This window comes from Lynx rufus, unplaced genomic scaffold, assembly GCF_022079265.1.
Source record: "Lynx rufus isolate CCGP_SWC_20201006 ecotype Redwood Valley unplaced genomic scaffold, mLynRuf1.p SCAF_36, whole genome shotgun sequence".
NCBI classification, from domain to species: domain Eukaryota; kingdom Metazoa; phylum Chordata; class Mammalia; order Carnivora; family Felidae; genus Lynx; species Lynx rufus.
Window position 1 is genome coordinate 1,199,780 of NW_025814852.1, and position 23,575 is coordinate 1,223,354.

Sequence of the window (23,575 nt, forward strand, 5' to 3'; positions counted from 1 at the left end):
ACTCTCCATGTCTCTACTCAAGGGCCCACGAGCTTGGCTCATCCTGATGGGGTTCCTGTTGCGGCTCTCCTTGGTTTGTCTCTTGGTTTGTCCTTGGTTTGTCTCTTCCCGTGTCTCCCGGCTCGTTCCAGAGCCGTCACCGACCGGAGGATGGGGTCGCGGTTAGATAGCCAGACTCACCGTGAAGGGTGGTCAGCATCCATGAGGATACCGGTCCATGGGGAGCAGGGAGGGTGGAGGCCGGGAACGGTTGCTGGGTCACCGCCACGGTGCCACCAAAGGCTTCCTTGAGCCCCTGACTTCCGGCACTAACAGGGCTCCTGTGGGCCCAGCAGCCCAGGGACACTGTCAGCCCGTCACACTGGTCCCCCTGATGCCTAGGAGAACCTGAAAAGATGTGTTCGGCACCCACAAGGAAATGCCCAACGGCCCCAAGGGACATGGTGGCCGCAGACCAAATGGGGAGCAAACGAATAGGGGGGAAACCGTGGCAATAATTGGATTATCCCCAAATTCAACCTCATTCCTAATGGCAACCCTGTTAAAATCCCTGGGGAATGTTCTTTGGGGGGTGGTGGTGAGATTATAGACAATTTACATGTTTTCTGAAAAGCATAAAATTACAATACAAATATATCGGCTTATATTTAATGTAAACAGCCTTTTAAAAAAGATTCTGATTATACAGCTGACCCTTGAACGACACGAGTTGGAATTGCGTGGGTCCACTTGCGACCCGGGATTTTTTTCAGGAAATACAGGCCAGCGCCGTAAATGTATTTTCTCTTCCTTTTGATCTTCCTCTGACGTTTCTCTTCTGCGGCTCCCTTTACGGTAAGAACACAGCGTGTGTTCACAGAACGGGCCAACTATGAGTCAGTCGACTGTTTGTGTGATCAGTACGGCTTCCAGTCACCAGCGGGCTATGAGCAGTTCAGTTTTGGGGGGAGGTCAAAAGTTTTATGTGGATTTTCAACTGCCCAGGAGGTGGGGTTGGGTACCCCAACCCCTGCGTTATTCAACAGCCAACCGCACAGAACTCAGAAGAGGCTGAAAATTTAAAAGTAGGAGTTAGACTCTCCCTTGTTCAGCTCCCCCACCCCCCAGGGTAGTCTTTCTATTAGTACTCGGAGTCTGGTAGGGCCATCCCGTAGGCAATTGCAAACAAGGGTTGAGAAAACCAGAAAAGGGGAGAAATGGGAGCGTGTCAAAGGGCACGGTGTTGTAGACCCCCCTCCCCAGAGCACCCCCGGGTGAGCCTGCCGCGGGAGGCGGCCCCTCGGTCACGCACAAGCCCCAGCGCGCACCAGCCTCTGAGGAGTTGGCTCCCTTCCCACCCCCGGCCCCTCCACGCCTTCCGTGAAGGGGGACAAGACTCAAGGCCTCTCCGAGGTCAAGGCCGATGGCACCTGTGAGCCGGCCTGCCGGCAGCAGGGGGAGGGCGCGGGGACAGGGCCTCCCTCCCTCGGCGCTGGTCTCAAGGCCCCGCCTGCGACAACTTCAGCTGGGGTGGGCTGGGGACTGCCGGGGAGGCGAGGCGGGAGAACTTCAGGGTGGAGGGTGGGGGCCAGATTCCCCGGGGGGCAAACAGGGCCGGTTTCATTCTGTTCCCTCCTCAGCGGCCCCTGCTAGTGAGCCCTTCCTCTCTGCTCCTCCTAGTCGGTGAGGGAAAGCGCACAGCCTGTCATCTGTGGCACAGGGACAGTTACCGGCCTTCAAGCCCCCTGCTCAGAACTGGCCCCAGCTGCAGAGTGAGGCGTCCAGTCCCCCGGAAGAAGCCCGGCTGAGAGGTCAGCATGTCCGTAATGAGGCCCCTGCACCCCCCTGGGCCGGCCAAGGCCGATTGGGCACGACCCCCGTGCTGAGCACACCGGGGGGGGGGGGGCCCGATGCGGCTCCCCGACACCGACTGGGAGAGGCCTGCCTTCGGGTCCCATTCCCTGGGATCTGCCTCCCGGGAGGAGGGTGTGAGGAGCCCCCGAGAGGCTCCTCGCGCCGGGGCAGCGGCCCAGAAAGGTTGGCCAAGCCTCCCCTGGGGGCCATGGCCACTGGCACTGACCTAGCAGCCAAGACAGGAGGACACACTGTTTGTGTGACATTCACCATAACACAGAGCAAACTAGTGGTACAAAGGGGTCCTGTGTTCAGAGAAGCCGGGGACCTTGCAGGAGCTCAAGGTAGAGAAAGAGCTGGAACAGAAACACGGCGTGACCTTTCCTGGAAGCCGCCCTGGCACCGCTGGGCCCTCTGGCTGCCTCGCTGCTCCCGGGCCCTGAGGTCAAGTGTGGCTCGCCTCGTGCCAAATGGCTGCCACTGGGTCAGCTGGGCTAAGTCCAAGCTTCCTTTTGAACCCAGTCCCGAAGGAGCGCGTGAGCCAGCCAATGGGGGAGGAGGGAGCCGAGCTGACCTGGTGACGGGGCCCCCTCGGCACCATCAACCGTGACACGCGGTCCTGCACGGACGGTGGCCCCGGCCCCTTCGTCCCGAGGACAGGGCGGCCGCGCTGGGCTTTGGGACGGCACAGGCCGGGGGTGGGGTGGGCGGGGGTCAGATGGAGACAGGCCGACCCGCGCTGGACATAGAGCAAAAACAATACAAATTATTAACCTGAACTAGATAGGAAAGTAAATATTTAGTTGGAGCGAGGAAAAAAATCCACAAAATTGCACACCGAAACAGCTGAGTACCAGGGCGCCTGGGTGGACCCGACGGCTGAGCATCCAAGCTCTTTTTTATTTTTATTTTTTATTTTTTAAAATTTACATCCAAGTTAGTTAGCATAGAGTGCAACAATGATTTCAGGAGTGGATTCCCTGGTGTCCCTTACCCGTTTAGCCCCCCCCCCAACCCTTCCCATAACCCTCTGTTTGTTCTCCATATTTATGAGTCTCTTCTGTTTGGTCCCCCTCCCTGTTTTTATATTATTTTTGCTTCCCTTCCCTTGTGTTCGTCTGTTTTGTCTCTTAAAGTCCCCATATGAGTGAAGTCATATGATTTTTGTCTTTCTCTGACTAATTTCACTTAGCGTAATACCCTCCAGTTCCATCCACGTAGTTGCAAATGGCAAGATTTCGTTCTTTTTGATTGCCGAGTAATACTCCACTGTATCTATAGACCACATCTTCTTTATCCATTCATCCATCGATGGACATGTGGGCTCTTTCCAGACTTTGGCTATTGTCGATAGCGCTGCTATAAACATGGGGGTGCATGTGTCCCTTCGAAACAGCACACCTGTGTCCCTTGGATAAATACCTAGTAAGGCAATTGCTGGGTCATACGGTAGTTCTATTTTTAGTCTTTTGAGGAGCCTCCAGACTGTTTTCCAGAGCGGCTGCCCCAGCTTGCATTCCCAGCATCCAGATTCTTGATTTTGGCTCAGGTCGTGATCTCACGGCCATGAGATCGAGCCCCGCGTCGCACTAAGTGATGACAGTGTAGAACCTGGGGGCTCTCTCTCTCCTCTGTCTGCCCCTCCCCGGCTCACACTCACGTCCTCTCTCTCTCTCAAAATAAACATTTTTTTAAATAAAATAAATAAAATAAAAATTACAAAGCTACATGCCGCACATATCACCAAATCCAAGGAGAACCATGACATTTGAGTAGTTACTACGTGCACATCTCCAGAAAACGTCATTGTCCCGAGTCTTCTAGCCGCTTCCCGTGATGTTGACTTTCTACTGTTTCCTGCAGCAGGAAGAAAATTCAGGCTCCGCTCTAGTATGGGGCACCAGAATTCATTTGTCATTGCTGGTGGCTGGGGCACAGAAGACACGCGACTTCCAACGTGACACGTTTGTTACCCCCGTCGGGATTTGGTGCCTTGACCAGAATCCCAATCAATTCTGCTTCGTGTGATTACCGTCCAAACAGCATAAAAGTGTGTGGCATCACCCTGTGGCTTCAGACAGAGAAGGGCTTGCGTTTAGACCGGCCCTCGACGGGAACCGACCGCCGTTTACAAGTGTCCGCAGCGGGGCGCGGAAGCACGGGACGCAGACTGGTCCCCCGGCTTCGCGCAGAGCGGCCTTTCTCTCCCTTCGCTCTCCGCGTGCGGTGACCTGCAGCCCACACACCCGCGTGGGGACCCCAGCGGCATCGGCACAGAGGGCAGTGGGGGGGGGGTTCCTGAAAGCCAAGGCCACAAGGGGGAGCCAGCAGAGAGTAGCTCTACACTCCAGTGACCGTCACACCGTCCCACTGAGCCCCAGACTGCCCGTGGCCCCCTCCCACACCACTGAGAAGCTTCAGCAAATTTACAAACTCTCACGACCAGGGAGCAGTTCACCTGCGCATGGGAGGGGTCCGCAGGGACGTTTCAGGGTCTGTACGAGCAGAACCGCGGGGGCCCAGGGCACGCTTGTCTGCCGGGGACTGCCTGTGGTTCTCCCTTGGGGGCTCACACCCCGTGGCCGTGGATGAGAATTCCGCACGCCACGTGCTAGGGGCACCTATCCTCGGGTGGGGCTCTGCGGAGGGATCTCCTTTCCGTCCCGCCCTGCGGTGACGCCGAGCGCCCCGCACCCCGCTGCCTCTTCTGTCCACCGCCCACTTTGTCCCCCGCCGCTGCTCTTTTCTCTGATTCCTTTGCAGGAGCTCCCAGTGGACCCCGCTTAAACCTCCCATCTGTACACGCTGCAGACGTTTTCCTCCTGCCTGGCTTGCCTTTCACAGCCTCTGTTAGGACCTCTCCCTCTCTTTTCGGGTCTCCAAAGCTTTGTTTTTCATATGGCGCCTCACGGTCTGTAGGGAACGACGTGTGTGTGGCGTGAGGCAGGGACATCAGCGTTCGCACCTGTTCCACACGGTGGGATCCGTTTATCCAACGCGCCTCCCCCCCACCCCCGCAGATGTTCTTGTCACCTGCAAGGCACGTCTGCATTTCCGCTCCTGCTCAGGGCTGTTCCTGGGCCGGCCACACCATCTGCTTGGTCTGTGGGTGCAGCCCTGTGACAGCACCCGGGTCTCCAAACGGCCGCGGCTCCTCAGAGACCGCCAGGACCGCCAGGCGCTCCTTCCAACCGCTCATCCTCAGCACGGCTCGAGCTTTTCCTCGATCTCATTTCCTTGATTTCATTGCTTTTCTGATTTTTTCCATCAGCCTTGCTAGGAGTCTATTTTAATGCATTTTTCCCCACAGCCAGCTTGACCACTATTGGTTTTCTCCAGTTTAAATTTTTTTTTTTCAACGTTTATTTATTTTTGGGACAGAGAGAGACAGAGCATGAACGGGGGAGGGGCAAAGAGAGAGGGAGACACAGAATCGGAAGCAGGCTCCAGGCTCTGGGCCATCATCAGCCCAGAGCCCGACGCGGGGCTCGAATTCACGGACCGCGAGATCGTGACCTGGCTGAAGTCGGACGTTTAACCGACTGCGCCACCCAGGCGCCCCTGGTTTTCTCCAGTTTAAAAATATTCTAGGGGCACCTTGGTAGCTCAGTCCGGTGACTTCAGCTCAGGTCACGATCTCACGGCTCGTGGGTTCGAGCCCCGCGTCGGGCTCTGTGCTGACAGCTTGGAGTCTGGAGCCTCCTTCGGATTCTGTGTCTCCCTCTCTCTCTCTGCCCCTCCCCTGCTCACACTCTGTCTGCCTCTCTTTTTTTTTCTCTCTCAAAAATAAACATTAAAAAAATATTCTAGTTCGTTAATTTCTGCTCTTCATAATTGTTTAGATTTTAATTTCTTTAGGCTATCTTTCTTATTTCTTGACTCACATGCTTAGCTCATTTATTTTCATTGTTTTGTTGTTGTTTAAGAAACCCACCCAATGCTCTAGACGTTTCTCTCTGGATGTCTTTAGCTGCCCTGTCTTTGTCCACGCAGGCTGCTATAGCAAAAGCACCAGACGTTGCTTTCTCAAGAGTTTTGAGGCCGGAAGTCTGAGATCACCATGTCAACAGGTGCGGTGTCTGGTGAGGGCCATCTTGTCACTGTGTCCCCACCCGACGCACGGGGTGAGGCAGCCCCCTGGGGTCTCTCCGCAAGGGCTCCGATCCTATATCTGGGGACCCCACCCTCAAGGACCCACTCGCCCCAGGAGCCCCGCCTCCTGACAGCATCATGGAGGGGCTAGGAATTCAGCAGAAGAATGTGGGGGCCACAGCATGGGACACGACTCGACACCCAACCTGTCTGAAGTCTTTCTAAATACGCTACACTTTTCTTGTGATTTCCTCTTCAAACCACGAGCTGTTTGGGAAGATTCTTAAGTGTGGATTTTCTCTCTCTGCCACTCTGTTCACCGCGGGCCCTCGCGGCTTTGCGGCCACAAAGAGCACGCTCTTTGTATTGCTTCTTGAAATTTGCCGCTTGACCCGCACGTGGACACTCTGCGGCTCTTCCGGAGCGAGATTCTTCGGCCGTGAGACGGGCTTCTATCGTCTTGCTCTGGAATCTGCTTTGCGCGCACAGCCTCTCACCCCTGCGAGCCTCTGCTCCAGCGGAGGGGTGTGACGTCCCCCGTGTGACCGCGGGTTCCTGCGGCTGCTTGGCCTTTTGGGTTTTGGCCCAGCCTGTCCTCAAGCTCGCGACGGTCGTGCCTTCTCGGTCGACTGCTTCTTCAGCTGTTTTGTGCTGGTTCCCCTTGCGTCCCCACGAACGCTTTTCGCCTGAAAGGGTGTCTGGTCTGTCCTGCTCTGCCGTGACGCGGTGGGGGAGTCGGATGTGACGTGGCCAGACCAGAGGCGGTGTGTCCCCGGCGGCCTCGCGGGCCGCCTCTGCGTTCTCCGGGCTCCCGATGTCACGTTTGCACGTGTGCGTGTGCACATCACACACATCCCCATTTCCGCCTGCCCGTCGTGGTTCTCCCCTTCCGCGTCTCGTCTGTCACCGCTCCGTGCACGGTGTCCACGCACACATCTTGCCAGGAGGGTGGACGACCCCTTTGAGTCGTTCCCACACGCCGGATCCTTCCTTCTCGATGCTGAATTTGGGGTCGGGTAGCCTGCCCGGGATACAGGAGGGTCTGTGAGACCAAGCCTGCGTCCTCTCTCTGGCGGCCAGCACGCCAGCCAGGCTCGCTTCCCTTCCTGATAGCATCTGCCACTGTGTCTCTGGCCCGTGGCGCAGACCTGACGGGTCCATGGCGGTCACCCAGAGTTGTTCAGTCCTACAATAACGATGTTTTATCCGCTTCACTGCAGAATTGGCCACGGTTGATGGCTGGGAGCGGTAGACTGTCCGTGCCAAGCCTCCCGGGGGACCTGGGCCGAAGAGTATAAAGTGTGGCTGCGCAAAGGGCCGGGACAGCCTTTCGGAGCCCCAGTGAGCACCTGTCGGCAGCCGTGAGCACGTACCCCTAGATATGAAGGCCCTGCTCCTGGCCATCGGCCTCGGCCTCATCACCGTCCTCCAGGCCCAGGATCCCCCGGCCTCGGGCGAGGACACGATGGCCGTGAGGCTCGGACGGGGCAGGGTGGGCTGGAGGGGGCGCAGGGAGGCGTGAGACGTTTCAGGCCCAGGCACTGACCCCTGCCCCTGAGGACCCCCAGGGTGGAGGGCACCTGTGGAGGCTGGCAGCTGGCACCCGGGTGCTGGGCGCCGGCTGGGGAGGGTGGTGGGCTCGGAATTGCCGTGTGCCTCCAGCCCCGGGGGTCGGGAGGGCCTGGGCCCGCAGAGGGGGAGGGGGGCCCTGGGGGGGTGGTTGGCCTGTGTCCTGAAGAGAGGGCACCTTCTGCAGATGTCAGGAAAATGGTACCTGAAGGCCATGATCACAGACCGAGAGACATCCTGGAAGAAGCCGGAGTTGGTGACTCCCATGACCCTCACGGTTCTGGAGGGGGGCAACCTGAAAGCCGAGACCACCTTGCTGTGAGTGTCAGCTGTGGCGGCCCGTGACCTCCCTCAGCAACCCCCCACGTGCACACGCACCGCGAGCCAGTATCTGGGTGCGGCGGGCACAGGCCACACTCTTGTCTTCCTCACACTCAGCACGGGGCAGCTTTGGGGGGACCCTGCCGTGGGAAGTGCCTCACTGGGGGGGGGCACCAGGGAGGGGAGAGAAGCCCCAGATGGGACCCCGTGGGCTTTGAGGGGCAGCGCTGGCTGATTAGGGGTGAGACGCCCACATCCCCTCCCCTGGGGGAGCCCCAGGGAGCTGCCCCACGTGGCACTGGGGGCCCGGCCGAGACTTGGGGTGGCAGATGGCAGCTGCCCAGTCGGCCGGCCTCAGACCCAGGGCATCACGGGGGCCCTGGAGAGAGGCCACACCCACCGCAGCTCCCCACGTGGCTTCTGTGTTCCAGGATAAATGGTCAGTGCAAGGAGGTGGAACTGATCCTGGAGAAAACCTCTGAGCCCAACAAATACATGGCCTGTGAGTCCTGGAGCTTCCACCGGGCGGTGCGCCCCCCCCCCCAGCCCCGGGAGACGGGGCAGTGACGTGATTCCAATGGGGACTCCCGGCCTGAGAAGCCCCGTTCCTATCTGACCCCTAAATGCCTGCCGTCTCCTCTCATCAGTCAGTGTGCCTCACATATATGAACACCAGCCCCCAAGCACTGGGTGTGACAGATCTGCCCCCGGGGGGACTGGCCTGTCCAGAACGTTCCCATTATGGCTGTGCCCACGTCAGGGGTAAGGGCTGAGCTCCCCACGCCCCAACCTCTTCCAGCCCCACAGCCCGAGACTTCTCCGTGACCCGGTGTGCAGGGGCTCGGGCCAGTGGGGAGGGACCTGGGGGGGAGCCCGGAGCGCATGGAGGCCGGGGGTTCTGCTAAGCTGGACCCGGGTGAGCGCCTCTTTCCGGAGAGCCACGTGGCTTCTCCCCGACGTGTGCGCTGTCCTCCCGCAGACGGGGGCAAGCGTGTCGTGTACATCGAGCCGACAGAGGTGAAGGACCACTACATTCTCTACTGTGAGGGCGAGATCCAGGGGGAGCAGGCCCGAATGGCAAAGCTTGTGGGTGAGGCTCACGCATCCAGGCGCTGCCCGCCTTCCCCTTCCTTCTCCTGGGAGGAGCCGCCGCCTTAGGGCTGCTTTTCCGGAAGGGCAGCATTTATCCCCATCCCCAGAGTTTGGGCTTCTGGGTCCCAGCCTGGGTCTCTGCAGTGGAAACCCAGAGCACAGGAACTCGAGTGTCACAAATGTCACGGGGCAGGCCCCGCTGTGCATGGGGACAGCTCCGCTTCCGGTGGTGGGGGGGGGGGGTGTCTCCGGGGGGGTGGGGAGAAGAGCTCTGTGCTCAAGGGGGTCTGCCCGGGAAGGAAAGGCCAGCTGCCAGCCTTCATTCCTGGACAGGTGGCTCAAGGAGGCATCGGGAGGTCGGCACCACCCCTGCCTGGTTACAAGAGGCCCTGAGAGGGTCTCCCGAGAGCTCCCTGTGGCCCAGAGCTGCAGAATGTCAGTGCCGCGGGACGGCCTGGGCTCCAGGACCAGAGAGGCCGTGTGCTTCCTCTGTGGCGGGAGGGTCCAGAGGCCGGGGTGGGGGGATCCCCAGGGTGTTTGTGAAGCCTGTGTCTGCTTCCTCCCGGCTCTGCCTTTCCAGCCACACTCTCCCCCCGGCCGAGGGCCCTCCGGTCCAGCCCCCACACGGGTGTGGGGCCTCCCTCCGCCCAGGCTGGGGTAGACACAGCAGTGCCTCCGAGTCGGGCCCCTCACCCTCGGATCTCCTGGTTTCACTCACAGGAAGAGACCGCGAGAGCAACGAGGAGGCCTTGGAGAATTTTCGGGAGTTCTTAAGAGCCAAAGGATTCAACCAGGAGATCTTCTCCCCCAAACAAAGCGGTAGGAAGGGCGGCTTTGCCCGGTGCTGCCCACTCGCCCGCACGGTGGATGGGGACACACTGCGTCTCGTTTTGGCTTGGCTCTCTCCGGGGTGGTCCGAAACCTTGGCCGGTGAGGGGCCTGGGGCACTGACCGACTCCTTGCCATCTTCTGAATCACGTGTGTTTCCTTCCGTCCACAGACACCTGCCCTCCCGGGACAGATCAGGGTAAGTGAGTGGCTGCAGAGGACGCCTGCGAAAACCACCTTGTTGGTGGGGGGATCTCAAGAGGCCATCTGGTCTGCCCCCCACCCTGGATCCCCCCTCCCAGGCCAGGCAAGGGGACTCCCTGCCCCTGGAGTCATCCTGGCACGTGGGCATCGCCTGCACATTCAGTCTCATCGGGTGAGCCCCTGGGCACTTAGGAAGTCCTTTCCAGAGAGTGGGCAGGAGACATACCTCCCGACATGCCCGTGCGCTGGCCAGCAGGTGCGAAATCCCTCCTCGCCCCTAAACAGTCACGGTGACTCTGTTTACCCAATGACTTGTTTAAAAGGTTCAGAGATATGGAAGCCATGTGCAGGATACTTCAGCTTTCCTGGGTCTCTCCCTGGAGTTTTAGGGACTTGCCTCAGGGTCACCTGCCCAGGGGCTGGCAGAGTCAGGATCCAGACGTCTTCCTGGTTCCTCCTTTGCTCTCCCCCATCCTTGGACTGAAGCTGGCTTGTCACATGTTCACACGTGGCCTGGGAGCCTTGGGGACAGCCCCTGGGAAGCTGCCCCTTCTGATTGTTCAGGCCCAATGGCTGGAGCCCCCTGTGGGCCCACACTTGTACCCCACAGTGGCCCCCCCCCCAAACCTGCACCTGTACCCCACAGAGGCCCCCGCCATGGGCCCACACCTGCACCCCACAGTGCCTCCCCCCAGGCCTTCCCCCCCGGCCTCACTGACACCCCCCCTTCCAGAGCCGGAGGCGTGAGGAACGTATCCACTGCAGCCCCGGGGCGGCACCACCAGGACCCTCTGTCCTGCAGGACATGGAAGGAACCCCTGCCCACCGGGCCTGGGCTCGCCCCGCCCCCCTGCCGCCCTCCCCTCCCCCCTCCCTGTCCCACCCCTCTCCTGTCCCCACATAAAGAGCTTCTGCAATCACTGCTGACCGTGCCTGTGTGTGGGGCCCCTCGCGTGGGCTGGGGTCAGGGAGGGCGGCCAAGCCAGGCCAGGGAGGACGGGAGGGCACCGGACGTCCTGGTTCTCGGCGGTGGTGCGGCGGCCCAAGGGGCGTGGGGGTGTGGGCGGAGGGGTGGGGGTGCGGCTCTGCCCAAGGGTCCTGTGGGGGCTTCCCGCGGGGCCGACGCCACAAAGCTCAGGTCCTGGCTGGTCCTGAGGTTGGGGGTGGGGGAGGTCCCGGTCCACGGGGCTGCACGAGTGAGACTCGTCAGGCTCAGAACAAAGGGGAGCGTCTGCCCCAGGTGGGCATTGGTCCTGTATCCGGGCAGCCTGCACGGGGCAGCGGGGGCCGGGGGGACAGCAGCTCAGAGCAGGGGTGCGGCTGGGGCCTGAACCTCGTCAGGGCCAGCGGGCCAGCCCCTGCTTCTTAGGCTGCCACACCTGACCTCCCACGGTCCCCTGGGGCCTGGAAGCTTGTCAGGTCCCGGGAGCAGAAGTACAGACTCAGACACCTTCAGGGCTCCCGGTGCTTTATAAGATTTAAAGATTCCTCGAGGACACCACACCACAGAATGAGACACAACGACACTCGGACATGAGAAGGGCAGTGGCTACTCAGCTCTGAACACAGAGCACGGCCAGCGGGGCCAGGCAGGGGCTTCGCCCGGGGCCGGGAACCAGGGCTGGAGCTGCCGGGCCACTCGCGTGCTGCACGTCGGGTGGGCCAAGCCGGCTGCTGGGGCTCCCTGCGGATGGGCGCTGGCAGGACCGGGGGCCCCGGGGTGTGCACGCCATCCGAGGGCCTCCTTGTAGCCGCTGCTCTCGACGCCCAGCTCCAGACCCAGCAGCCCAGCTCCGAGGTCACATGTGGCAGGCGCACAGGGGTCTCGGGCAGTTTCTCTGCTTTACCGCACCCGTGGGGCCTCGGGAGCCGGCTCGGAGCCCCGAGGACCACCTGGGGGTGTGCGGTGTCCTGACTGTCCAGCCCTCTGTCCCTCAGAGCGCCCCTCAGGGCACCGCTCGCGTTGTTTCCGTGGCTCAGTCCCTCCGCTTCCTCCTGCTTCCTGGGCAACACCAGACACACCATGGGGACCAGTTCCTTGTCCCTGGGGTGTTTGGGGAGGACATCAATTTAGGACACTGTGTGTCCCTGGGGACACCCCCCCGTGGGGACAGAGGACGTGCTGCCGACGCAGCTCCTGGCCAAGGCTCTGGCTTGGAGGGACGGCCACCAGGCTCCTGGAGATGGTCCCAGGCCTGCGTCCTCAGACTGGCCCGGCTGACGGGCCGGTCAGCGCCTCTGCCCAGGCCCCAGGCATAAGGACCTCGGCCCACAGCACACGGTGTCGCTCGCACGGGACCTTCCTCTGCCTGGGATCAGACCAGAGCCATCCTCAGCACGGCCAGAGCCTCAGCAAGACCTCCGAGCTCTGTCCTGGGCACCGCGTCACGTGGGGAGGGGCATTTTGGAAGAGGGGGTGTCCCTCAGACTGGTGGTGAAGAAAGAAGAAAACCAGCGGCCGGGTCTCAGGGCTTCCGAGGGGCCCGGGGAGCCACAGGGGCCCCGAACACCGTCCCCGTTCTGGTTGCATTTCCACTGCTGCGGGCCTCTCAGCTTGTGAACGGGGTTGCCTGGGGCTGCAAGACACGTGACCTTGGGCACCTGCTTGGAGCTGGAAACCTTGCCCCCGGACAGCCCGTTGTCCCCGGATCCCCGTAGGTGCCCGTTGACCTGCGTGTCTCACCCAAATGGTGGGATGTCACAAGGGGTTGGGAGGGGACAGCAGGTTTCCCCTTGACTCCTCCCCCCCCACCGCCGTGACGCTGACTCCCCCCACCAGGCAGTCCCTGCCCTGCCGGCCGCTCTGTCGCCCCCAATCCTCAGCGACTACAGTTTTGCTTTTGTTCAGGAAGGGTATTTCCAGCAGACAGGATTCTGGTGGGCTCCTTCCTTCAACACTTTACAGACATTGGCCCACGTCTTCCGGCCCCGGGGGCTTCCCGGTAAAACGCCACGGCCTTCTCCGATATCGCATTTGGGTTTGAGGCTTCCCAGTGTCCCTCCCTTGGGGGTCCCTGACCTTCTGTATCCGTCCCTCATGGCTTTTAAGAAAATCTGGGCACTTTCCAAGTATTTTTTCTTCTACCGACTCTCGGCCCAGCCCGCCCCACCCCTCCTGGAAGGTGATTACACTCGGGCTGGACACTGGCCCCCCGAGACTGTTCTGGTTTTCCATATTTTTTTCTCTCTACTCCCAGGGTTGCCTTATTCTTCCTGACGCGGACTCAAGTTCTCCGCGGCTCCTGTGTCCCTCCGTCGGCCTTGGCCAGTGCGTTTCCACGTCAGCTATTGGAACGTTTGGTGTTAGGGGCCCCCATCTCCCGCCGGGCTCGCCTGTGTTTGCGTGGTTCAGCAGCACGCTTTCCCCTGCAGCCTTACGTGTCCTTAGAGCACGGCCTCAGCCTCCTGGTCCGCAAGCCCCGTGTACCTCGAGCCTTTCTCTTTAGAATGGGTTGTATTTGGGGCGCCCGGTGGCTCAGTAGGTTACACGTCTGACACTCGATCTTGGCTCAGGTCCTGATCTCGCGGTTCGTGGGACCGAGCCCCGCGTTGGGCTCTGGGCCGACGGTGTGGAGACTGACTGGGACTTTGTCCTCCCCTCTCCCTGCCCCTCCCCCACTCTCACACGCTTGTGTTCTCTCAATCTCTCCCTCAAAGTAAATAAAGAAAGCAGAATGGGTTGTATTTTCCCGTTTCCTCGTCTGCTGAGTAATTTCGGGTTGCCTCCTGGATTTGGGGAACGTATCGTACAAATTCTGGATTTGGTGGAGCTCCTCGGAAGAGTGTGGACTTTGCCCTTGCAAACAGGCGCCTCCCCTGTCTGAACCCAAACTGCACAGTCTGCCTCCCCTGCATGGTGGCAGGTTCTTCTTTCGGCCCTAGCTGGGCGGCACGGAGTCTGCCTTGCCCGTTCCCGTCGTAGGGTGAGCCTGAGATTCAGACAGCTCACGTGCAGCACTTGGGGCTCTCGCTCTTGGCTGCCTTCTTTCGAGGATTTCTCCCTTCCCTTTCCAGCAGCCGGAATTGCCCAGGACTCTGTCCCCTGGTTCTTCAAGCCAGGAGGAGGGCGGGGCTTCTGTGAGCACCGCACCTGCTCCGCGGGGCTGAGAGAGAGCAGAGAGAATGGGGAGCGAGTGCTGTGACTTCCGCGCCTCTCGGTGCCCTCAGAGAGTGGTCTCGGGGCTCCGTCCAGAGTAAATAACGCTCCCTGAGCTGGCGGGCAGGTGGGAGGTGGGGGGTACCACCATTTGGTAAAGGAACTGCATTGGATAATCCCAAGAGAAGCTGGTGCGTGTGAGCTGAGAAACGGCCAGAGTCCCCAAATCCTTGCTCTGCCCTGGGAGCGGATGTTCCCGCGGTCTGGGAAATCTGATGGGCTTTGTACACGGTCACCACGAGGAGAGGACAGAACGTGAGTGTCCCAGGCGGGGATTCCGTGGCGTCAGACCCGCACACCTCACTGGCAGCTCGTCCCCCCACCAGGCTGGGCTGACCCAGGGCCCGAGTGGGGGGCCGTGCTGCTGTGCCTTGGGCTGCTGCGGGTGTGCTCCTGCCCCAGGGAGAGCCCAGCCTCTGTGCCCAGGAAGGACGGGCCCGGGGCAAGATGAGCGGGGCCCCGGCATCGTGGCCGGCCCCCACGCCCGCCTTCCACACTCAGACACACTCGGCCCCGGGTCACGGCCTCGGACGCCTCCGCGGCTGTACAATCTTCTCGTCTCCAGGCTACTTGGTGGCAGTGCTGACCCTGACCACGGTGAGCGGGCAGGCTCGTTGCACCCGGGAGAGCGGGAAGGGGCGCGTCTGGGCCGGGGGTGCCCTGGCGGCTCCCCTGCTGGGGACCGTCATGACAAGACAACCATAGTCACCAAGGCCTGGGAAGGGCTCAGACCCGGGGGCTTGGCCCCCCAGAGACACGGGTGGGGCTGGCCCTGCAGGCAAGCGGCCTGGAGAGAGAAGGGAACCCGGAAGCAGGACGGCAGCGGGAGCCCTTGTGGCCACAGGGCCCACAGCTTGTCCGGCTCCCCTCCTGTGTGGGGCCCAAGCACCCGGCCCGTGGGCAGAGGGCGGGGGAGGGGGCGCCCAGCTTGGGGGGCTGCCTTCTCCCCGCTCCTCTTCTGTCTCGAGATGCTTGGCCCGTAAGCAGGATGCCCAGTGGAGTTCACCCACTGGCGGCTTTACAGGGATTCCACGGGGACCCTGGCCCGCCGGCCCCAAGCCCCACGAATGTCTTTCCCCTCCAGCGAAGTCGGCCCCGGGCAGGGTCCCGGGCCTCCTCTCTGATGTCTGTGTGGTTCTTGCTGCCGTTAGTGCCCGAGCCCTGCCACCAGTCACTAACTCCTCACGTGACGCTTTGTTCAAACGGCCGTGTAGTCTCTGTCTCCCGATCACCCCGAGTGACAGGCACAGGACCCTTTCTCTCTTTCACGCTCAGAGCAGTTCTGGGATCTCAGCCTCTCCGAACGAGAGCACGAAGCAGTTCCCAGCCGGGCTTTGAAGCTGCCCCCAGCTGCCCGAGCCGCCCCGCGAAGTCCTGACCCTGGCCCGTGCACGCAGACCGATGAGTTCCGCTCCATTCAGCACAGAAGGCAGCTCTCTCGGGGTGACCCCTTCCGAGTCCATTCCTGCACGGCGCCTCGGCAGAGGGTGTCCAAGGGCAGGAAGTCGGGTGCCCCCGGGCAAGGGCAGAGGGGCTGATCGTGCTCGGGGAGGACCAGGGGGCGGGAGGGAGGGCCGCGGTCCTCACGCTAACTGGACTTCATCGGTGTCCCAATCGGGGGTCGAGGGCCCGTCCCCTCCTTATGCCCCCCCTTGCACAGGACTTGGCAGGGTCTGAATTCAGCTGCTGATGCAATCCCGCAGCCCACGCTGTCGCACGGGGGTCCGGTTTTCCTGCACCTCCACCCGGACGCTTTGAGAATGAACATGAGGCCAAGGCCCTCACGGAACCAGAGCTCCAAAGTTCGACGTCCCCTTTCTGAAAGCTGCAGCCAGACGGCCGCCGGTCCCACATTTCCGGTCAAGCTGGGTTCCCAAAACCTAGCTTCCGACGGGTGCTGTGTCCCAACAAGCAAGCAGAGTCATCCGAGGGACTGTGTCACTCGGTGCCGAGACACCGGTGCCCCGTCTTCTACTGACAAGGTGGCCCCACCTGTCTTCTGGGCAAGCACACGCACACACGCGGAGACCCTGGGAAAACCGATTCCAGAGGACTCACCTCCCAAGGGGCTGGAGGAAGAAAACCAGCTGGAAATGCTGTGCCTTCGGGTGTTGGCCCAGAAAGCGGTAAGGGAGCGCGCTCCCCGGCGGGGCCGGGGGCGGGTGGGTGTTTGCTCCCCACCTCAACCCGTAGCATTTTTAAGTACGGTTCTGTGAACATTAACTCACGTGGAGACCCGCGTAGCCAAGTTCAGGACGTAGAGCAGCTCTGTCCCCTGAAACTCCCCGCAAAACCTCCCTCCTGCTGGGTCCCCGACCCCTGCAACCACTCACCCCTCCTCCACACCAGGAGCTTTGCCTTTTCTAGAATGTCACGGAAACGGAACCACACGGCACGGCGCCCGTGAGCCTGGCTGCCGTTGCCACCCACAGAGCTGTCCACTTGGTCCACACATGACTCAGTTCGTCGTGCCAGTCCATCGCACGGGCGGCCCGGGGTCTGTTCGAGCCGCTCAAGGTGAAGGCCTGTGGGGCGTGTCTGGTTCTTAGCAATTATGGCTGGAGCTGTCATGCGCATCCGCAGACGTGTGACTCTGTGTTCTCTTCTCTTTTACGTGCAGACCTGGGAGAGGTCACCGGGTCGTACGTAAGGCTAAGGGTACATTCCGATCTGTGAGAAATCGCCGAGCTGTTCCCCGGAGCAGCTGTGGACCAGGGTCCTGCTCTCGGCCATCCTCTCTGCCACTCGGCATCCCGTGCTGCGGACGGTATGAGTTGCTGTCACCTCAGGGCCGGCAACCCTCACCTTCACTCCCACGGCCCTTTGCCGTCTGGATGTCCTCTTTGGGGAAGCGTCTGTTCCAGCGTTTTGCTCATTTTTATTGGGTCATTCACTTTGTTACTGTTGAGGCTTGGAGTGCTCCATGTGGGTTTTTTGGGGGGCGGGGATTATGAAATCTGCAAACACTTCTCCCAGGGTGCAGCTTTATTTTAAAGAATTCTCTTGAGGGGCGCCTGGGTGGCTCAGTCGGTTGAGCGTCCGACTTCGGCTCAGGTCATGATCTCGCGGTCCGTGAGTTGGAGCCCCGCGTCGGGCTCTGTGCTGACAGCTCGGAGCCTGGAGCCCGTTTCAGATTCTGTGTCTCCCTCTCTCTCTGACCCTAACCCACTCGCATTCTGTCTCTGTCTCTCTCAAAAATAAATAAACATTAAAAAATTTTTTTTTAATAAAAAAAATAAAGAATTCTCTTGACAGTGGAATTTGCAGAGCAGAAATCTTGCATTTTGATGACCTCCAGTTCGCTAATCTGCCTTTCTGACATGCTTCAGGCCGATTCACCTGACTCCAAATCATGCAAATTTCTCCTAAATTGCTACATGAGGCCCATGACAACTGAGCTGGTTTTGCAAAGGAGGGCGTGAGGCTGACGTCAAGGCTCCTTTGTTTGCCTGTGGATGTTCCATTGTTCAGCACCTTTGTCGAACAGCCCACAGGCCCTGAGGTGTGGCCCTGTGCCTGGTTCTCTGTTTTGCTCCGTTGGTGTGTGTCCCTTCTCACACCCACATGACACCTGCAAATGGAACGTGGCATCAGGTGACATCTTATCTGCCTTGAGGGCTGGGTCCACACCCTGCCGTGGCCTGCCGGCGCCCCTCAGCACCCCGGAGTCTGCAAGCCTCAGCAGGGCTGTGGACACAGGCCGCCCCACGCCCCCCCACCGGTGCCCCGGTGTCCTGGCTCCTTGTCAGGATGGACAGCACCAGCGTCTCCACAGAGCTGGGGCGTCAAGAGGTCCGGGGAGCCCTGTCTTCTCTGAGACCTGGAAGGGCCCGCCCCTGGAAGAAGGTCAGCACAGCAGGGAACAGGGGAGCCTTTCTCAAGGCCTGGACCTGCCTCCGGGTCTCTGGTCTAAAAGGGCACTGGGCCCGCCCCTTCCCCACCCCTGGAAGGCAGCGCTCTGCTCAAGAGCACCTTTCCGGGGTAATTACTGGGGGAATGACAAGTGACACGTTCAGTTCCATCACCCAGGGGTCACTGAGGACGTGTGGGGGAGGCGCAGCTCGTGCACAAAGGCACAAGGTCTCCTCTGTGGGGTCCGCTATACCCGCTGCGGCCCTGGCCTCCTGCCGAGGCCAGCTCCGGGCCCCAGGACAGACGCTCCCGCCCAGGACCTGCTGTGGTCCTGGAAAAAGAGCACGGGGGTCCTTACTCAGAGGGAAGCGGGGGCTCGGCCGCTGGGTGCGGGCTCTGGGGCCCGCGCCTCCCACCCGGCCAGTGTGAAACGGAGACGGTGGGCAGCAGGCAAGGCTGAGGCTGCCGGGGGAAGGGCAGGGCCACTCTGGGCAGGTGGCCGTGAGCAGGGGAACCGAGGCCCCGCTCTCAGGCAGCCTACTCCTTCCAGGAGAAGCTGGCAACAAATGAGAAGGCGTGCAGGGTCATTCTGGAGAGGGGGGCGCACGCATTCTGGATGGGGCCCCAGCAGATACGCCCGCCTGGGGGCTGATTCAGACGCAGGGTCTTTGCAGATGCGATCGATTATGTCACAGACCGTGAGACGAGGTCATCCTGGACCGAGGGCTGCGCACCGAGGGCTGGCGTCCAGAGGAGAGAAGACGGGGACTGGGGACAGAAGACATGGAACGAAGGGCACACAGCTGGGGCGTCCGGGAGCCGGGAGAGGCGGCAGGGACGACCCCCCACCCCCGGAGCCTCGGGGGACAGGACGAGGCGGGGTGGGGGTGGGGGCTCAGCCCTGCCACACCTCGATCTCAGACTTCTGGCCACCCAGGCTTGGTGACCACGTTTCTGTCGCTCCTGAGAACCCAGGAAACGAACAAGTGTCCTACAGCAGATCAAGCAGGAACATGATGTGCGGGGAGGGAGGGGGGCGTTCCCAGAGCGTGTCTGGGGGCCTCCCCAAGGAGGCGTCGTTGAAGCTGAGCCTGAGGCCCAGAACAGGGCCCTTATGGGACGACCAGGGAGGGATGTGGCGGATCCAGGAACAGCAGGTCCAGGGGACCACCAAGGTGGCGCGGGCAGGCCCGGGCGGAGCCAGGTGAGCCGTGGGGAGGGGGCCTGGGGATGAGGAGCCGCCCCACTCATGTCCCACCGGAGGCTCCGATACTGACAGTGGGTCCCCGCCCATTCAGGGACCTCCTGCTCTGAAGTACAGACCCCCTGCTACCGACCGCCACTGGGAATAGGTGACCCGGGAGAACACGGGGGCCTGAAGACTTAATGAGCTGTCATCCCAGACGATAGGCTCTCCCTGCCAGCTGGCGGTGGGTCGCAGGGGGTCTGCGCCAAGTCCCCGGGACCCAGCCTCTACACCCCGGCCCTCCCCGAGCCCCAGAGACAGGCTTGTCTGGCAGCCGTGACCCTCCCCAGGCTATGGTCAGAGGAGCAGGAAGTGTCAGGGCCAAAAGGACCTCCGTTTCGTCCTCAGCACCCTCGGAGATGAGGGTGTGGCCGAGGAGACGCGCTAGAATCTGGAAGGGACTGGGAGCCCCGGGGGGGGGTGGTGGGCAGGGGACCCCTGGGCGGCCTCAGATGGGCCGGGGGACGAGCGGCCGGGTGCTGGTTTTGTGTCTGCTGGGGCCCGTAGGTGGAATTATGGGGGTGTCGCCGTCGGGGGGGGGGCTGGCCACGCGTGCGGCAGCGCCTGCAGAGGGCACACGTCTTTCAGACCTCGGGAAAGTGGTACTTTAACGCTCTCGTGTCGGAGGCGGGCTTCCCAATGGCCGAGGTGACCCCTGTGCCGTTCTCGGTGCTGGGCAGCGGCTACGTGACGTCTCCTTGACGCACAAGCGAGTGGCCTCTCCTTCCCGTGGCCTTAGTCCCCACTCGGGGCCCTCCTGCCCTGCTGTGCGCGTCGGGTGACACTAACGCCCACCTAAGTCTGGAGGTAGAAGGGCCCCAGGCAGGGCAGGAGTAGAGGACTGGTGCGTCCCCCCAAACAGGAGTGGACATCGAGCCCTTGCCCACCTGACTCCTGCCCTCCAAGACCAGCGGCCGGTGCCACACAGTGGAGTCTGTCCTGGAGAAAACCGCTGTGCCCGGCGAATACAGAACCTGCAGGGTGTAGGGGGGAGGCGGTGCCTCACGCCCTCCAGGCCTTCCCCCTCCCCCGTGGCCCTGGGTCAAGTCCTGTGCCCAGGACTTGGGACTTGAGTCCCTGGTGCTGGGGACCCCACTCCTGGGGCTCAGGTCTGGGGTGGAGCCCAGGGGGCCTCCGCCAACGTGCCCCACCCTGCGACCTTTCGCGGTGTGGGGCGTGAGCCACCTGCACGTGGAGGGACGCCCGAGGGGACACCCGTGAAGGGCCACCTCATGTTTTACAGCGAAGGGCGTTTCCAGGGGCAGAGGTTCAGCACAGCCAAGCTCGTGGGTATGTTTCCCGCCACCCCCACCCCGACTGCTCCCGGGTTGTGCCCCCTGACACCTCGGCTCGCCCGCTCACCCCACCGCAGGTAGAAGTCCTGGCGTCCCCCCGGAAGTTCTGGAAGCATTTAAGAAATTCTCACAGCGCAAGGGATTGCCGCAGGAGAGCGTCTTCAAGCCCGTCCAGACGGGTGAGAGGATGGCCCGGCCCGTGTCCCCTGGGTCCCCACCCGGACCGCTCCTTGGGGGAGACATCAGTGCAGTGACGTGTCTCAGGGGCGCCAGGGGCCCCGCTCTTGGGTCTTTGTTGCGTGAGCGTGAGCGGTGCTGGGGTCGGGGCCCTCGGCCAGGGCACCTTCCCATTCGGTCTCCTTCGTTTCCACAGAGAGCTGCGCCCCCACTTGTGATTGGGGTGAGTGACCCCTGGAGAAAATCCTGTATTCGATGGGATGTCGGGTACCCCAGGGGCACCCCAACCTGAAGACAAGAGGGACCCGGTATGGGCAGAGCCTTCTCTGCCCTGAGAGCCCCCTCTGGGACCTGCTCGTCGCCTCGGATATCTGTCCCCAGGTGTCACTCAGGGACACTGAGGGACTCCTTCTCTTTCTCTGTCCACTGGCTTCATATGCGGCAGTCGAGGCCAGGGGCCCAGGGTCTGATCACACCCGGCCCACCCAGAGACAGCTGCCAGGCCACCCTGATCCAGGGCAAGCTGTCGCTTTCCCCTCCTCCCGCATCCCCTCTGCTGCCCTGTCACCAGGATCTCTGTCACACGGCTCACTAATACTGGAGCCAGAGGTGCCGTGACCCGCCCGAGGCCCCCAGATCTGCCGGGAGCACAGCCGGATGAGGACGAAATGGGGCTACTTTTGAGGTCCCACCGTGGCCCAGCCCCTCGTGCACACAGAGCTTTGGCTGGGGGCAGATGGCAGAAGGACCCTCCCCCTCTGCTCAGACTGGCTCTGCAGCGGCGCCCCTGTGAACCCACACTTGTACCCCACAGTGGCCCCCCCCCAAACCTGCACCTGTACCCCACAGAGGCCCCCGCCATGGGCCCACACCTGCACCCCACAGTGCCCCCCCAGGCCTTTCCCCCCCCCCGGCCTCACTGACACCCCCTCCTTCCAGAGCCGGAGGCGTGAGGAACGTATCCACTGCAGTCCCGGGGCGGCACCACCAGGACCCTCTGTCCTGCAGGACATGGAAGGAACCCCTGCCCACCGGGCCTGGGCTCGCCCCGCCCCCCTGCCGCCCTCCCCTCCCCCCTCCCTGTCCCACCCCTCTCCTGTCCCCACATAAAGAGCTTCTGCAATCACTGCTGACCGTGCCTGTGTGTGGGGCCCCTCGCGTGGGCTGGGGTCAGGGAGGGCGGCCAAGCCAGGCCAGGGAGGACGGGAGGGCACCGGACGTCCTGGTTCTCGGCGGTGGTGCGGCGGCCCAAGGGGCGTGGGGGTGTGGGCGGAGGGGTGGGGGTGCGGCTCTGCCCAAGGGTCCTGTGGGGGCTTCCCGCGGGGCCGACGCCACAAAGCTCAGGTCCTGGGTGGTCCTGAGGTTGGGGGACAGGGGTGTGAGGGTGACAGGCTTCAGATGCGGGGACACACGCAGGGGGGATCTCCTGGCCCCCCAGCTCCCCACTGGTTGGAGACCGGGCAGGAGTGAGGGCGGGCAGGAGTTTGCCCCGGGCCACAGATGGGGGCAGCCGGACACTGGAAGCCCAGCCGGGGCCCCCTCTGCTCCTGCCCCCTCCCTCCGGCCTGGCTGGACGCGGCTGGCCGGGAGGGAGCCGCTGTCTGAACGCCCTGGAGCCAACCCTGCGGGCTCCCAAAGTCACTGGGCAGCTTTGCATCCAGAGGCCTGACACACAGCCGTGGGGGTCAGCGTCTCCCTTCTCCTGGCGGGAGGGTGAAGCCGGCCCGGCTCCCCTGGAGGTGGGGAGATGAGGGCAGCTCCGTCCACGCAGGGTCAGTGCAGCTTCCTACGTCGCGGGCATCCCTGGGCCTCTCCGGGACACAGCCGGCCCCAAATGCAGACTGCGGGGGCCCAGGCAGGAAACACGGGGCAGGGGTCCCTGCTGCGTCCAGAAGCAGTGCCTGAGGGCCCGGCCTCACTGGCCTTGGCCTCGCATGTCTGGCTTTCTGTCATGACAATGCTCCTTACCCTGCTTTCCCTGCAAAGACACGAGGCCCTCAAGCTGGGTACCTGGCAGGGAGACCCCTTGGATGCCGCCCCAGCCACACGCTCCTGTCCTGGGGTTCCAGGCCTGTCACCATTTATCTACCTGGTGCTGACCTGTCCCTAAGCAGCTGGTCCTTCTGACGTGGCTGCACCAAGGCCCAGAGAAGGGGCTCCAGGGAGCCGGGGCCGGGGGCCCAGTGTCTGTAATGGTCTGGGGCTGAGACTCAGGGTGGCGGTGTAAGGTCTGACAGGTGACAGTCCCAGGAGGCCTCCCTCTAGCTGGAGAACAAGGAGGTGGGGGGCCCGTGCCCAGCTCCTGGGGGGCCCCGGTGGAGCCCGGTAGCCTGGTCTCTGGGTCCCCGGTGGGGGAGGAGGCAGACACCCCGTTGGAGGCATTTTCCTTTCTGGAAAGCCAAGCCCGGCACCTGCCCGAGCACCATTCCCTCCCCAATGACCCGGCCCTGCCTGAAGGCTGGACAGTGGTTTGCAGGGAGGCCCAGACCCAGGAGTGTCCCGGGGAGGACAGTCACCGGTGAGAGGGGGCGGAACAGTGAGATCTTCACTGAGTCCTGTAAACTGCACTTCCTGTGGGGCCCGCCTGTTCCCTGACCCACTCCTTCCCTCCAGCCCCCGGCAGACGCCCTGCACCTACGGCTCCTCCTGCTGGTCCTCAGCAGCGGCTGCTCGGAGGCAGAGTCCTCCTCTTACACCTGGCCTGAGCACTGATGTCTGCGCTCCGTTCTGGAAAATTCTGGAGAATTCTGGAAAATTCTCCATCACTGCCCCAGTGCACCTGCCACTCCATCTCGCAAGTCCAGACAGATGGATTTCGTCCTTGGTCTTTTATTGAGGTGACAGTCACACAACGTAAAATGAGCCATGGAAATGAACAATCCAGTGGCATTTGGGACACTCACGATGCTG

General features: G+C 62.0%; 1 protein-coding gene across 1 annotated transcript; it reads left to right on the top strand.

The window, feature by feature from the left end:
* The first annotated feature begins 7,306 nt into the window (after positions 1-7,306).
* LOC124522321 (major allergen Can f 1-like) lies at positions 7,307-21,791 on the top strand. The gene is made up of 7 exons (XM_047093692.1): positions 7,307-7,396; positions 7,682-7,812; positions 8,247-8,317; positions 8,795-8,905; positions 9,628-9,726; positions 9,908-9,934; positions 21,605-21,791. Exons 1-7 carry the CDS (start codon positions 7,307-7,309, stop codon positions 21,616-21,618), a joined length of 543 nt encoding a protein of 180 aa, XP_046949648.1. The 3' UTR covers positions 21,619-21,791.
* Positions 21,792-23,575: the final 1,784 nt, after the last annotated feature.

Bases quoted from the DNA above. Each gene is read 5' to 3' on its own strand.
- LOC124522321 (XM_047093692.1), top strand. From the start codon at position 7,307: ATGAAGGCCCTGCTCCTGGCCATCGGCCTCGGCCTCATCACCGTCCTC. The intron at 7,397-7,681 runs GTGAGGCTCGGA...CACCTTCTGCAG, and splicing joins CGGGCGAGGACACGATGGCC to ATGTCAGGAAAATGGTACCT. The intron at 7,813-8,246 runs GTGAGTGTCAGC...TCTGTGTTCCAG, and splicing joins AAAGCCGAGACCACCTTGCT to GATAAATGGTCAGTGCAAGG.